We start from the raw sequence: 15848 nt of genomic DNA, 5'->3' as shown, positions 1-15848 counted from the left end.
CACCTTGTGTTTTGATATCGGTGTGATGGAGGCAGTGAGTTCGCGCATGAAATATCAATAGAACCAAAGGTGTGGATGTCACGGGGGTGACTTTTGGGGTTGGATTTTAAACATGTGTTTGGGGAAACTTAAGCATTGGCACCTGCGTAACCGGCGCCCTTAATTGACGCGCACTAATTTCATATTGGCTGCAGGTGGAAAGTGACAATGGGGACGGGTGATTGGTTGACATTGGGGTGGCTAAATGTTTTTAAAGACTTTGTGCACAGACAAACGAGAGGAGACGCTGGGGAGAGAACACGCATCCCGGAGGAAGCGGACGAGGAGATGACCATCGTCGGGGGGAGGGCAGCACCCAGAGAAGATGCCCAACCGGTCACCGGCGAAGAACCAGGAGAGATGAGCTGTGATGTGCGGTCCTATGGACGCTGAATATGAAGTGCAGTCTTGAAGACGCCGAACGGTAACCTGACGACTCAAGGTGGGAGCGTGATGGCATATTGCCCGTTGAGGTCCGCGTCCCGAGCCGCAGGAGGTGTGCCGTGATGAAAGACAGAAGTTGAAGAGAAGAAGTTAAACGCCGCTCCTGGTTGACCTGGCCTTCGTTCTGCCCTCCCTCCCAAGAAGTTCCTAGTTGGTCTCTCTCTCCAAACCACCCTGGTTCTCTCTCTCTCTCTCTCTCTCTCTCTCTCTCTCTCTCTCTCTGTCTCTCTCTCTGTCTCTCTCTCTCAGCCCCGGCGACTTGCAACAGAGAAGAGTACGTCACCACTGCCGCGCTGTGAACACTCATCAAGATGGCTGGCCTACACTGTGTGCCGTGTGACTTTTCTGCACTTTTGAACATTGCTGTGTGGAGTGATTGCAGTGCCGTTTTACTTGCCTAACCAGCCGCCCTGTAGTGTGCCAACAATCTGCCGGTAACCTCTCCTTCTCTCTGTCCACTCAGCCGCACCGGGAGATGCTGACCACACCCCCGCATGGACTCTGACGCGGGAATGACTTTCTCCATCTAACCCCTTCCCTTTTATTAATAAATGTCAATGTTTAAATCTCAATCCGTTGTCTTGGCATGTTTGTGTGGTGCGTAGTCAACTCCTCTGGGTAATGGATATTTAACGGGGGCGTCGCCAGCAAACGCGCGCCCCCACCTGCGACATTTGGCGTAGTCGGCAGGATTACCCTGAGTTGAGTGGCTGCGCGCCCCAAACATGCCAAGCGGAGAGATGGTGACAGGTTAGGCCTGTAAATGCATAGTTGTCGGTGGGCCTGTGTTGAACGCAGATGGCTAGATGGCACAGACATGCTATTGCTAGTCCGTAATGGCTCACTGGACACAGAAAATCGAAATGGGATGACTTTTAAAAAAGGGGGGAGGGGGAAGATTTTTTTTTCCTTTTTGACAGTTCTGACTGAAGCAGCGAAGGAGTCCCAGAAAACTGCTGGTGCCAATGGAACGATCTGCTAGTTACCCACTGATGAAGTCCCTTGCGAAGGACGGTGACTTTCTTGCACCCTTGGTTCTAGGGACTAGAACCGATTGGTGAGGGAGGGTGTCACGGGGGTGACTTTTGGGGTTGGATTTTAAACATGTGTTTGGGGAAACTTAAGCATTGGCACCTGCGTAACCGGCGCCCTTAATTGACGCGCACTAATTTCATATTGGCTGCAGGTGGAAAGTGACAATGGGGACGGGTGATTGGTTGACATTGGGGTGGGTAAATGTTTTTAAAGACTTTGTGCACAGACAAACAGGAGAAGACGCTGGGGAGAGAACACACATCCCGGAGGGAGCGGACGAGGAGATGACCATCGTCGGGGGGAGGGCAGCACCCAGAGAAGATGCCCAACCGGTCACCGGCGAAGAACCAGGAGAGATGAGCTGTGATGTGCGGTCCTATGGACGCTGAATATGAAGTGCAGTCTTGAAGACGCCGAACGGTAACCTGACGACTCAAGGTGGGAGCGTGATGGCATATTGCCCGTTGAGGTCCGCGTCCCGAGCCGCAGGAGGTGTGCCGTGATGAAAGACAGAAGTTGAAGAGAAGAAGTTAAACGCCGCTCCTGGTTGACCTGGCCTTCGTTCTGCCCTCCCTCCTAAGAAGTTCCAAGCTGGTCTCTCTCTCCAAACCACCCCCCTCTCTCTCTCTCTCTCTCTCTCTCTCTCTCTCTCTCTCTCTCTCTCTCTCTCCCTCTGTCTCTCTCTCTCTCTGTCTCTCCCTCTCTCAGCCCCGGCGACTTGCAACAGAGAAGAGCACGTCACCACTGCCGCGCTGTGAACACTCATCAAGATGGCTGGCCTACACTGTGTGCCGTGTGACTTTTCTGCACTTTTGAACATTGCTGTGTGGAGTGATTGCAGTGCCGTTTTACTTGCCTAACCAGCCGCCCTGTAGTGTGCCAACAATCTGCCGGTAACCTCTCCTTCTCTCTGTCCACTCAGCCGCACCGGGAGATGCTGACCACACCCCCGCATGGACTCTGACGCGGGAATGACTTTCTCCATCTAACCCCTTCCCTTTTATTAATAAATGTCAATGTTTAAATCTCAATTCGTTGTCTTGGCATGTTTGTGTGGTGCTTAGTCAACTCCTCTGGGTAATGGATATTTAACGGGGGCGTCGCCAGCAAACGCGCGCCCCCATCTGCGACATGGACAGTCGGGTGTATGATTTGCTTGCGCAAGACATTTTTGGGAGATTATGGTCCATGGTCTGTCAACTAGCGGTCCTCCTCTCCTGTCTCCAGTGTGTGTGCGTGTGCGTGTCTGTCGCTTGTTTTGAGAGTTTGGCGCACGAGCGTGCAGACCCGTATGGATGTTGCACATGGAAATTTCGTTTTTAATCATCATTTTGTGTTAACATCGTAGCCTACTGTCATACAGAGAGCATATCAAAAACCGTGGTTTGTGCCTCGCATATCGACTGACTGTGAAAGAGCAGCGCACTGTTTTGAGACAGACCAGCATAGCCCAGTTTACATGTCATGAGTGTTAGGCTACTGTAAATACGCCTATAGGCTAATAACGTAAGGCATGTTTTTTTTTCTCTATCACTATGCTAATTCTCTCACAATATCCAGGCCACTGGGCACTGTCGCACTATTAAATGCGGTCTCTTTTTATTTGCTCTAAAGTAATCGACACGCCAACACTACATTTATCTTAAAAAAAAGTAGCTAGTCTCCATTACTGTAACCCAACGGTGACGCTGGCGACATTGGGCCAAATCAAGAAAAGAACGGCAAGGTCCTTAATGAAAGTAGCCTACACTGTCAAATGTAAAGATGGGAAAACTGCCAATTAAGACTATGGTGTCAAAAGTACATGTTCCCCTTTGTGTACGCCTAGAATGGCCCCATTTGACCTTAATTTTCCAAAAACTCCGCACCACGGAAGGGGGGAACCCCCCTTCCGCACCAACCCCCCTCTCGGTCGCTTCGCTCCCTCGACTATTCGGCCGCTCCACACTAATTTTTTTTTTCTGGGCTACAGCCCCGGATCTTTGCGCAACCTAATGACGCCCCTGCTCAGTACAATGTCATGCAATAGAGAAATGAATCTATTAGGAAGTAGGCTATGCAGTAGCATTTTGGAATGATGTGAAACCCGGATTGTGGTGAAAGTACCAGATTCAGAAATTCCAATGCTGGATTCAGAGATTTGTAGGAATGTGAAGTACAGTATGTAGCATGGTGACCAAGCTGTGGTGTTGTGCTCCTGCCTGCCTCTCCCAGGTGACTGAGATCTCCATGGGCGAGTTCCTGCTGCGCTCCTCAGCACTGTGGCTGAACCCCCATCCCTCTCTGGGACGCATGAGGAAGGAGCCGGAACTCACCATCTTCCGTGAGTGTTGCATGATGGGACTTTGGGGGTCCCAAGAGAGAAAAATCTTAAAAGTAGTTGTACTGTATTATAGAAAGTTTAGAGTACCAACATACAACATTTTTTGGTGACTTAAAATTAGTAATTAATAAACTTGTACAAAACAAATGATTTGAAATGCACTTCAATTATAAATACAGTGTAATTCATACATTTTAAGTGGTTCAGTAACATCAACTTTTTTTTCTTCCCCATAGTCTTCAAGAGGGCTGCAATTTTGGTGTATCGTGAGAGCACCAAGCTGAAGAAGAGAATGGTGAGTGTGTCATCTCACTGGCCAAGAGGAGGGGGGGAAGGAAAATGCATGACCTCTTTATTTCTCCCCATGAAAATGTCGAAGTCTGCAATGACAACCATGATGATGATGATGATGATGATGATTAACATGGATGTTTTGTATGCTTTCCTTACACACAGACGTCGTCTCGCTCGGCCTTCTCGCAGGGAGATCTGGACCCCTTCAAGTTCCGATGGCTCATTCCTGTGTCAGCACTACAGGTCCGGCTGGGAAACACAGCAGGTCAGTGCCACTAAGCCAACTAACAAAGCCAGGAAATACTTTTTCGGCAGTTTCTTCTGCCATCATTAGGATCAGGGAAGCCGACAGGGGGGGGACAAAGGTGTCAGTTGTCCTAGGCGCAGGGAGAAGGGGGGCCCAAAAATGGGTCCTCATTACAGTACATTACATGTGTTGGGTGAGGGGGTCCTTTCAGATGACTTTGTCCCGGGCCCAGCCAAAGCTGTCAGCAGCCCTGATTAGGATATTAAAATATTCTCTTTGGTGGTCAGGCTTCATCATAGGGGGTTGGCTGGCCTGTGAGGAAGAAGCAGGGCTGATAGTATTCAGGCTCCATGCCTGATTTCAGGCTTGACAGAGTTTGCAAAAATAAAAACATTGGTAATAATTAGCCATTAGGTTATTCTTATCTCAGGTCCAGGGTTTTCTTCTACTATCAGGGTTGAATAATGGTCATACACCAGCTATTAAATGTTTGAATAATGTGTCAAAATAGGCCTACGTTGCGTCACTATGCAGTGTCTTGTCGTCATCGTTAGAGCAGGGGAAAAAGTTCAGGCTCAGGATTTTTTTTCACTATCACCCCTGCAGAAGGCAGCAGAGTACAGATCTGCCCACAGAGAGGGGCTGTTTTGATCTCATTTTCATGGACTACATACGTATAGCACTGATGATTACATAACAATGAGCTTTATTTTTTTGACAGAAGGCTGTCTCTGTGTGTGTGTGTGCATGCATGTGAGTGTGTGTGTGTGTGTGTGTGTGTGTGTGTGTGTGTGTGTGCGTGTGCGTGTGCGTGTGCGTGTGCGTGTGTGTGCATCTAACCCTAGGTAGTATTAGCTTTACCATGCTACATAGGAAACCCCAGTACATGTACCGGTAGAAACATTAGCATGATTCAGATGTACTACTAAGCACAGATAAACACACACTTACACATTAACGTTTGCTTTTAGACATGGATGTTTTGTCTGGGGAATTACACCCCTCCCATCTTTGGCTTTCTATTTTGTTGATATAAGTCTTTGATGGTCCCTGGGTGCTTACTTTTTGCTGTTGTTGTTTTTTTTCTCTTTCTTTCTGTTTGGCTTCTACTTTCTGACTCCATCCATACGCTGCAATTCGTACTACCCAACAGACAATAGAATTATAATTCGTATATACAAATCATACAAATTCCTTCAGGCATACGGCATCTCACACAGACGCAAATGGGAAACCTCATTTCCAGCGTGCCGATATCGCCCCCACTGCTACACCCACCGCACTGAATCTTTTATGGCTCACACATGAAGTGTTGTTTACCGTAAACCGTGTTGACAAGCCGTGACTCTCCCCCCCTGACAGGCTCCGACAACCCCGGCATCTGGGAGCTGGTCCACACCAAGTCAGAGGTGGAGGGGAGGCCCGAGACAGTCTTCCAGCTGTGCAGCAGGTACGAAAGTGTTTCTCAACGGGGACTCTACAGCCCCCCAGGGGGCGTTAGGGAGGTGTTGAGAAGGATACCACTGAGAGGATGGGTGCTGAGTTGCCATTGTGGGCATTAGCCCATCTTGTTTTTTAATAATAAGGTGGGCATTGGCAGGCTTATGATGAGGTCAAGGGGGCGTTGGGAAACTTATGATGAGGTCAAGGGGGCATTTTTTCAAAAAACGTTGAGAACCACGGAGGAACGAGGACGCCACTTTCATCCACAAGGGACAATAATGACACCAACCATCAACCAATTTAAAAAAATTAAGCCAGCAGCGCCAGGCTTCCTATACTTTTTGTTTTGCTCTGGTGCTATGGACTTTATTTATGGCTTTACAGCATTTCCAATTATGCCTCAATTTAGTCCAGCACCCAGATGAGTTTAAGTCCATTTGCATATTTGTTTTTCCTTGTTTGTTTCAATAATAGCATGACCCAATATGGTGCTTCTGAATCTATGCTGTGTGGTGGTCTACGGGAATGCCAGACATTTTAACATCTTGGTCCTGAAATCAGGCACGGGACAGCAGAGTACAGTTAACATTTACTGATGGTCATGATACATTTGACACAATCTCAAGCAATAATTTCAAGCCATTACCTTGTGCTTTATGTCCTGTGTTTGGAGTGGTATTCAAATGCTGAGAACATTTTAAGCAGGGCAATATTATTGCAAGCGTGTACGATCTGTAAGGATAAATTATATAAAATAGTAACATACATTTCACATAAAAAGTCTCTGCAAGGATGTCGTAAAAGTATGAACACACATGCAAACTGCATAGTCTCAATTAAATATGAATGTATTTCATACATCATTTCATATTATACATGTTATATGATATTTCATATGTACCCAAACGCGAGAAATGGTGGCCAGCAGGCTGCAGTACAAAATCCATAGTGCGTTTCTGACTGTCTCTGTGTTTCCATGTTTTTTTTCCCCCTGCAGCGATTTGGTAAGCAAAGCCAACGTGCTGAAGACCATCCGTTCCCAGCTGAGGGAGAGTGCCAAGCGGCCCGTCCCTGGCGAGAGGAGCTACCGGGACCATCTGTCCACCTTCAGGAAACCCCAGCACCCGGCCCCCACCACCACTCAATCTGGACCATGGGTACCACGCAACCCACCTCACCACACCCACCACCATCCAAACCCCTACGCGCACCCCCACAGGCTCCGGCCCGCTCACCTGGACCCGGACAGCGACTGCCACTCAGAGCCCCCCATGCCCAGCCGGGCCAGGCACTACCCCAGCCACCACAGCCTCACGCTGGACAAGAAAGCTCGACTCCACTCCCTCACCAGCGTCCTGGAGTCCCAGCTGCAGAGGCTGAACTTCGCTGATGAGGCTGCCAGCAGCGGTAGTGGTGGAGGTGGTGGAGGTGGGGATAGTGAAGTCGGCAGCAGTAGTAGCAGTAGTGGTGGTGGTGATGGTGGTAGCAGGAGCAGCAGCAGGCTGACTGTGGTGGGGGACAGGCAGGGATGCGAGAGTAGTATGGGCCTGGTGGAGTCTCAGAGCTCCATGGAGCTCAACTGTCTGCTGACCAGAGACTTCAGCGTGCAGAGCCTCTCGTCCGTGGTCAACGAGGACTGCTTCTACGACTCGGTCATGGGCATACAGAAGGCCGTCATACCCACCCAGTAAAGGATGAACTGAAAAACAGAGAAGAAGAAAAAAACAAAGCACACAGTCGAATAAGTTGGAGTATGGACTTGTAAATTACGCACACAAAAGGACAGACTAAAAAGAAAAGAAAAGAAAGAAATCAAAGCACACAGCCGACTTTGTTGGAGTATGGACAGACAGCACTGTCAACAACAACCCTGGGGATTGTTGACTAGAGGACCCGTGCATGACGTTTCCATGGAGACAGATCTTTGAACACATGGGATGTCAGGGGTTGGATCGGTGACAAGAGCTTTGGCACCTGTACATTTAAGCCTTAATTTGTAGCCGAACCTAAGTAAGAGAAGCTTGGAGGCCATCTTGCTGTAGCAGAGGAGATTAGCTGATGGACGATGACCTCCATTCAGTAGACGCTTGAGTGTTAAAGCAACACTAAGTAGTTTCTAAATCATTTTCTTTTTTTTAATATAATATGTTTCCAAAACCGTTGAGCGGCTCATCATAAACGGGTGAAAGGACACTTCTGAATTGTCTGCCACCCGGACTAAGGAGTGGTATGTTTTGGGGGTGCGTCTCGTCTCCCTTTTTAATTTGAATGAGGTACAATTCTGCTTCCAACCTGTAGGACGTCCCAAGAGGAAAACTACATAGTGTTGCTTTAAGACCTCATTAGCACTGTGCAGTGGACGAACTGAACCTATAAAGCTTGTAGGACTTTTAGTTGGTCCACTGATTATTATGCCTTGTGGCCTTGTTTATGTAAGCACTAAGACCATTTGTTTGCCTGTGTCAATTGACATTCCCTTTTTTCCCCTTTCGTGTGTACTTTTTTTATTAGCTTTTTCGACAAAGGCAATTTTGAGTTAAAAACTGGAATTGCTCGATTGAAAATAAAAACATGATAATGAGTATTCAAAGATTCAAAAGATGCACAAATAACTATTTTGTCTAAATTATATTTGTATATTTCCTATCCATTGTATTTGGTAATGTTTCCTATTGCATTTATAAGAACTTTTTTTAATGTATGAGGCATGCTTTTGTTTAACTTAAAAATATGCTCTAGATGTTTTGAGTTTTGTAATATTTTTGTGGTATTATTTTTCAAGTATTGTTGTTGAGATGTTTTCAGTTTTACCCAAACCTGGCCGAAGTGTAATTTATTTGTAATATATTCTTGATCCTTTGTGTAAGCATTTGTTGCCATTGTACAGACGACTTGTAATATTTAATAAATTTTGTCTTATACAAACATTGTGCTTTCATGTCCAAAAAAGCAATTATGCAAATACAATGTAACATAATTACATAATCTGTCATGTGTGCTCTGACTGCCATATTTAGGAAAGTATGTCAGCGAGATATTTTGAGTGCCTTTGGAGGTTTTACGATCTGCACTCCATCCTAGATCTGTGCTAGAGCAGTGGTTTTTAAATCAAGAAAAAAACCTCACTGTCAGCCGTCAGATTTGTCAAAGTCTTGAATGTTAAAAAGCTCACAGTGTGTGTGTGTGTGTGTGTGTGTGTGTGTGTGTGTCTGTGTCTGTGTCTGTGTGTGTTCATGTATGTGTATGTGTTTGTATGTGTGCACACATACTATATTTGCATGTCTGTGTGTACGCCTTCATGCATGAGCATCCGTGTGTGTGTATGTGTACGTATGTGTTCACGCATGAGTGTGTGTGTGTGTTTGTGTATGTATGTGTTCACGCACAAGCGTGTCTGTGAGTGTTTGTCTGAGGCTTTTGAAAGTGTTTGAGTGACAGATCCCCTGGGCTCCATCTTCCCATCTTCCCCATCCAAGTGGCACCAGATCGTAGGCAGCAGAGAAGACAAACACAGGCCCTCCAATGAGTCATAATTACTGGCCCCCCGTCTCCGCGTTGTCTTTGTCTGACTGCGGGGCCGTGGGCGATTTTAATGGCGCGCGTGGGGACCGAGGGCTTTGGCAGTCCCCCTCTTTGTCACTAACATGCGAATTCAAAGCGCACAGCAGAGAAAAGCCGCTGCTCTGGTGGATGCTGCACTGTACAGAGTGTGAACTGAAGAAACCAAGTGATGTTTTTTGTAGCTCCGAACCAAAAGCAAAGCAAGAGAGAGGGACAGTGTTGCCAGATGTGTCTGATCAAATCCCGCCCAAACAGTGCTCAAAAACCGCCTGGGGTCGCTAAGTTCTGCCCCATTTCAACAAATTGTATTGATTTCTATGGGCACAAAACTGCAGAAAAAAACAAAAAATGAATGAACTCCCACGCTTCTTATATCTTTTTCAATGTTTGCCAATCTTCTTGCCAAAATCATATTTCAATGCAGTTGATAAATTATTTTCTTCTTTCATATGGGGGAATGGGGTTCCTAGGATCAAACGTGGCTTTTTACAGAGACACAGATCTGTTGGTGGGTTAGCCTTACCCAACTTAAGGAATTATTATTGGGCAGCCAACATACAGAAAATTAGTCTGTGGGTTCAACAGCCAACACTAAATTGGTGTGAGATAGAGGCTAGATCATGTATCTCCACTTCACTCATGGCGTTGCTCACATCTGAACTACCCATTCAATCTACCAAATACACTTCTAACCCCATTGTTATTGCTACCTTGAAGATCTGGTCTCAATTTAAGCTCACATTTGGACTGAAAGGGGCATCTATGCATAGTCCAATCTGCAACAAGCATCATTTTATTCCTTCCAGCATTGACTCTGGCTTTTCCATATGGAAAATCTTAGGCTTAAGAAGTTTAAAAGACCTCTACACTGACGGTTCTTTTCATAGCTTTACCACACTTTGCGAAAGATTTCATCTTCCTCAATCTCATCTCTTTTGCTATTTTCAGGTCCGTAACTTCGCTAAACTGAACAATTTGGATTTCCCAAACACCCCATGTGATACAGCAGCTGACCTCATCTTTAATATTCCAAGCCATCAAAAAGGCATTATCTCAAAAATATATGGTTCAATATCCCAAATCACAGAAACTGGGCTTGACAAGATCAAAAGGAACTGGGAGGAGGAGTTGGGTAGTCCTATAGCTGACAATGATTGGAAGGAAGCACTCACTAAAGTGAATGGTAGCACATCATGTGCAAGGCTGAATTTAATACAACTTAAAGTAATTCACCGCATTTATTTTACCAATGCGAGACTAGCCAAGATATATCCTAATGTCAAAGACACATGCAATAGATGCAATTTATCTTCAACACACACACATGTTTTGGTCTTGTCCTTGATTATTGGACTACTATTTTTCACCACATTTCCAAATTTCTTGATTTTACACTGATACCAAGTGTAGAAATTGCTGTCTTTGGGATAATGCCAAATCATGAGAAATTCACAAAATGGGCAAGGAACGTCATTGCTTTTGCATCTCTACTTGCAAGGAGAAGAATATTAATGTGCTGGAAATCACCATGTGCCCCAAAGGCATCAACATGGCTTAGAGACATCACGATGTTTCTTAGTCTGGAAAAAAATAAATACAACTTAAGAGGGGCTCCTGAGAAATTTGAGTTAACCTGGAACTCTACATTAGAATACATAAATAAATTCTTAAGCATTGCTAGAGCATAATCTGACCCCCTAACCAACTTCTCTACTGTTTTGTGTGTGTTTTACTTTCAGTACTACTACTTTGCATGTGCTAAGTTAAAGGATGTCTATAGGTTGGGTTTTCTTTGTTTTCTATTTTTATTTTTTGATGGTTGCCAGTGGAAGGGACATGTGTTTATACATTTCTGAAAGAAGCTTATTTAACCATATTGTTATATACACACTGTATTGTATGTAGTGAGGAGGGTGGAGGGGGATGGGGGAATGAAAATGTTTATTTGAAAGGAGAAAAAAACGGAAATTGAAGCTTTCAATGTTAATTGTACTTTTAAACGTGAAATCAATAAACATATCTTAAAAAAAAAAAAAAAAAAGACTGCAGAAAAACCGGACAAATGGCAGATTTTTACCATTTTTACCCGCAGACGCCTATCCCAAGCAGCCCAATTGGGCAGGCAACCGCCCCATCTGGCAACACTGGAGAGGGAGTTAAAAATTGGTGAGCAAAAACACATTTTCTCTAGACAGAAGTAAATATACAGTATTGAATAATGAGCGAGGGGGGAGGCAGGGTGAAAAGGGTGGGGGGTAATGAAAAGAAGGGGGGAAAGGATGCTGGCTGCTGTCATGGCTAAAGAAGCAGACAGCTTTGCTCCCTCGCGTTGCCACAGTAACACCTGTGTGAAATGCCATGAAGACTACTCCTCACTCACTCCCGCTCAGTCACACATCAATTCCAAGCGAGCGAGCAAGCAAATCCCTCCTCCGTCAGTTTGTAAACACACAAGCAGAAGGAAAGAAGGGAATAAAATAGAGGACACACTGAGGAAAAGGGGAGAGAAGAGATGAGAGAGTGGAAGATATGAGGCAGTGGAGCAATGAAGCAGGGGACAAAAAAAGGAATGCCAGTCACTAGTTGAGAAGGGGGGTTGCTGAGGCGAACTAGGCAGGCAAGAAAAGTAGCTGTGTGTGTGTGTGTGTGTGACAGAGAGAGAGCGTGCGTGTGTGTGTATAGGAACTCATGCGCCATGCTGGGAGCGCTACCCTGGCTAGAAGCGCTCCGCTCACCCGCTCCATTCTTCCCCGCACTTCTGCTCTTAAGTGAAAGTGACAGAGTGTTGAAGTAATCGCTGAAGACCAGGCACTCTTAAGGTCCTCCTCCTCCTCTCGCTCTCTCACTGGCTTTCCCCTTTTCTCTCTCTCTCTCTTTCTCTCACGCTCTTTTACTCTCTCTCACACACACATACACACTCTATCTCTCTCTCTCTGTTTCTTTCCCTCCCTCTTGCTCCCGATCCCGCTCTCAAACAAACACATCCCCCTTTGCCTCTCTTCTTTCACGCACTGGCTCTCGGTTTATTTGCCTCTGCCTCTGCCTCTGCCTCAATCAGACCTCTCCTCTTGTCACCATCACCACCACCACCACCATCATCATCATGCTCTGCTTGTCTTCTTCTTCTTCTCCTCCTGCGCTCCACTCGTTTGGAGTGAAGCAACAGCATGGGTGCCACTGCCTCCACAACAGAGACCTCTACAGCCGCAGCAGTCTCTCTCGTCGTCTCTGACCGAATCGCACGCTCCCAACTGGGGCTCCGTCTCTCCATCACGTCACACTTCTCACCCGTGCAGGACGTTAACGGAGGCTACTGACGCCAGACTACCACCTCCACCCCTCAAAAAAAAAAATCATGCCAGAAGAACGATAACAACATCGCGGCAACTCGTGGAGCCTAAAGAGTTTTTTTCCTTCCCTTTTGCCTTTTTATTCGCCTTTAAAGCAGATTTTGTCAACAGCTGAGCCCCTTCTACTGTACACAGTAAAAAATGCAGTGTTAATTCAACACTTAGAGAGTGCTTTGGGACCAAATACACTCTAGAAGGTGTTAAATCGACTCTGTTAGTGTTGCATTAACACTCCAGTTTTTACTGTGTACTTACAAACCCTGGAGTTTTTTAAGTGTGGGATACAAAAAACAAGGACTCGGGACTTTGGGTTCAGGAGAGAAGGCAGAAGAAGAATTTGAGGGGGAGCGCAAAACAGAAGAGAACAGAGGGATTGCTGCTGAAACTTCTGAGTGTGTATGATTGTGTTTTGCAGCCGGAGCGACAAAAATCAAGACCAAGAGAGGAGTGAGTGACACCAACTCAAGAGAGAGAGAGAGAGAGAGAGAGAGAGAGAGAGAGAGAGAGAGAGAGGAAAAAGAAGAAGTGAGAAGGAAAAGAAGAGAGTGAGCCTGTGTGAGAGAGAGAGATACAGAGAAAGAAAGAGAGAGAGGAACAGAAAACGTGGAGTTATTGGAATGTGCTGTGCTCAGCCACCATTCAACTACTCCCTGGCTCGTGCCTGGGGGTCCTGTTTTACCTGGCAGCCTTTGTTTTTCCTCTATGTCACATTGACCTGACACACTGGCCACGCACTTGCATACACATGCATGTATACCTTTCTGCATGCATGTGTTTGTATTTGTGTTTGTTTGAGAATGTGTGTGTGTGTCCCTGAATGCAAGAGCACCTCCACACAAACACTGCTCCATTCACCGGCTACAGCATTGGGATGACAGCAAAGAGAGTTCACCGAAGTTTACTCTTGGCAACGAGGGCTGGAAAAGCGATTGGTAAGTTCGGGACTTTTTTGTTTTTTTCCATTCCTCATTTTCTTTCTCTTCTCTCTTTTTTTCTCCCCTTCTTGCATGGATAAGATGAATGTGGTGTGCTTAGTATGCTTGCTCTGTCTCTCTGGCAGGCTCCCTAAAAAAAAGATCACCACAAATGTTTATGCATTTGGGGAGACATTAGCAGAAAGGAATCCAGCGGGCAAATCAAACATTAGGTTTTGTAGCAGCATCACGCAGTCCAACTTTCCATCTTTTAAGCTTTCAAATACAGTCCACTCAGAGCTAATAACAAACCACTCACCGTCTGCATTTCAAGTGTCACATAGCTTGCTCATGAGCATAAGGCTTTTTGCAGAGACATTTTAAATGTTTCCTCATTTCTATCACTATCCATCATTCAGTAGTCCCTCCATTTAGAGTGTGTGTGGGGAGAAACTATTTAGGATATTTCTAAGCATGAGCATTTTCATTCCAACTCCAATCTTTCATGCTACCTTAAAACCAACAGTCTGGACAGATCTGAATAACAAACCCTCACTGTATTTCAAGTGTCACACAGCCTGAAAAATATGTCCTCATCATTTCCATCACCATCATTCACTCCATTATCCTTTGGAGCAGGGAGGCAAGACTATTTGGCATTTTTCAAAACATGACAGTCAGCCAGCCAGAGTAGACCGCCAACCGGGCAGCAATCCATGGCGATCACAGATGGAATACGTGAAGTGTTGCTGTCCCTTTTCCCCCTAGTCTTGATGAGACAGCCTGCCTCCATAGTCAGCAACTGTTCAAACGGGCTGACTGTTCAGAGTGGTGTGTCAGGTGAGAGGGAGGACTGCCGTGTTTCTGGACGGGGAAGAAAATAAGCCATTTATATTCAAGTGGTCACTATGATGATTAGGATGGGAGTATATTGGTGTGTGTGTGTGTGTGTGTTCCTGCGAGCATCCACACACATGTCTGTGTACATGCATGTAGGGGGTTGGGTGTGTGTGTGTGTGTTTGTGCTGGTGCGTTTGCGTATGTGAGTGTGTGTGTGTGTGTGTGTGTGTGTGTGTGTGTGTGTGTGTGTGTGTGTGTGTGTGTGTGTGTGTGTGTGTGTGTGTGTGTGTGTGTGTGTGTGTTGGCTAAGGGTGACAAGCATGACAGTTCAGACAGGAGGAAGCTGCGTTTTCCCTTATATAGACACCAACAGCCGGTCGATAGCAGCACCTCAGCCACATTTCATTTACTGTAGCTTTAGTAGTTCAACAGACACATTTCATTCACTGTAGCTTTAGTAGTTCAACAGACACATTTCATTTACTGTAGCTTTAGTAGTTCAACAGACACATTTCATTCACTGTAGTATTCACACTTTAGCCACATTAGATTTACTGTAGGCTTTTGTAAGCAGGCCGTGATCAATGCACGTGTGCCCTTTCCTTTTCTCCTGTGTCAAAAGACCTAGGGCTTGGAACACTGTCCTTATATGCATACACACACAGCAGACATTTAAATCTTAATTACCTCTGTGACATTTCACACAGGTGTTGTCACATACGACGAGACAATGCACAAGGTGTCCAGCATACAATACAAATGCATACAGTATGACACCTTCCTTCCTCTTTGTGTCAGAGAACACGGGACTGTTGTATGAAGGAGAACGACGTGAAATGTGGAGACGCGGGGCAACCGTACATTAGCCACAGCACTCTATGACATTTCATTATGTGCAGTGCACAAAACCTTTCCAAGACAAATCCATTAACATTCATTAACTTCCCTCTTTTCCTTCCTCCCTTCCTTCCCTTTTTTGTGCCCAAACACACTGTAGCATTGACCTGAAAATGGCAACGCACAAATTATCAGGCGACACATAGGCTACAGTAGCAGGTAGCACCGACTAAGTACCGATTCACTTCAGGTTTTGTATGTTAACACAGTAAACCTTCCATCCGTTTGCATTCAAAGGCTACCTTCCGCCCACCTGCCCTTCCAAAAGGACCCTTCAGGTCAGAGGGAGTGTGCCACAATGATCAGGCCACAGGGGCTAGCGTGGGCTGAAGGACTCTGTGCAGGATAAGTTTGTGTGCCTGTGGGCGGGTCGACACAATAGATCTCTCTATTCAGGACAGCGAGTGACCCCTCTGGCCCCCCTCTTATCGGCCTCGTCCAGCACGGGTTGCTGAGGATCA

General features: G+C 46.0%; 1 protein-coding gene across 1 annotated transcript in view; it reads left to right on the top strand.

The window, feature by feature from the left end:
• The window catches only part of LOC134469108 (rho guanine nucleotide exchange factor TIAM2), an 87232-nt gene extending 78521 nt beyond the window's left edge, over positions 1-8711 (top strand). The window contains exons 21-25 of the mRNA XM_063223149.1: positions 3733-3841; positions 4078-4136; positions 4298-4400; positions 5745-5832; positions 6823-8711. Of these exons, the coding sequence (XP_063079219.1) occupies positions 3733-3841; positions 4078-4136; positions 4298-4400; positions 5745-5832; positions 6823-7516 (1053 nt within the window). The 3' untranslated portion in view covers positions 7517-8711. The remainder of the gene's footprint in view (positions 1-3732; positions 3842-4077; positions 4137-4297; positions 4401-5744; positions 5833-6822) is intronic.
• Positions 8712-15848: the final 7137 nt, after the last annotated feature.

Source organism: Engraulis encrasicolus, chromosome 18, assembly GCF_034702125.1.
Source record: "Engraulis encrasicolus isolate BLACKSEA-1 chromosome 18, IST_EnEncr_1.0, whole genome shotgun sequence".
NCBI classification, from domain to species: Eukaryota; Metazoa; Chordata; class Actinopteri; order Clupeiformes; family Engraulidae; genus Engraulis; species Engraulis encrasicolus.
Note: the sequence above shows the minus strand (reverse complement) of the source record. Positions and strands in the feature narration are given on the sequence as shown.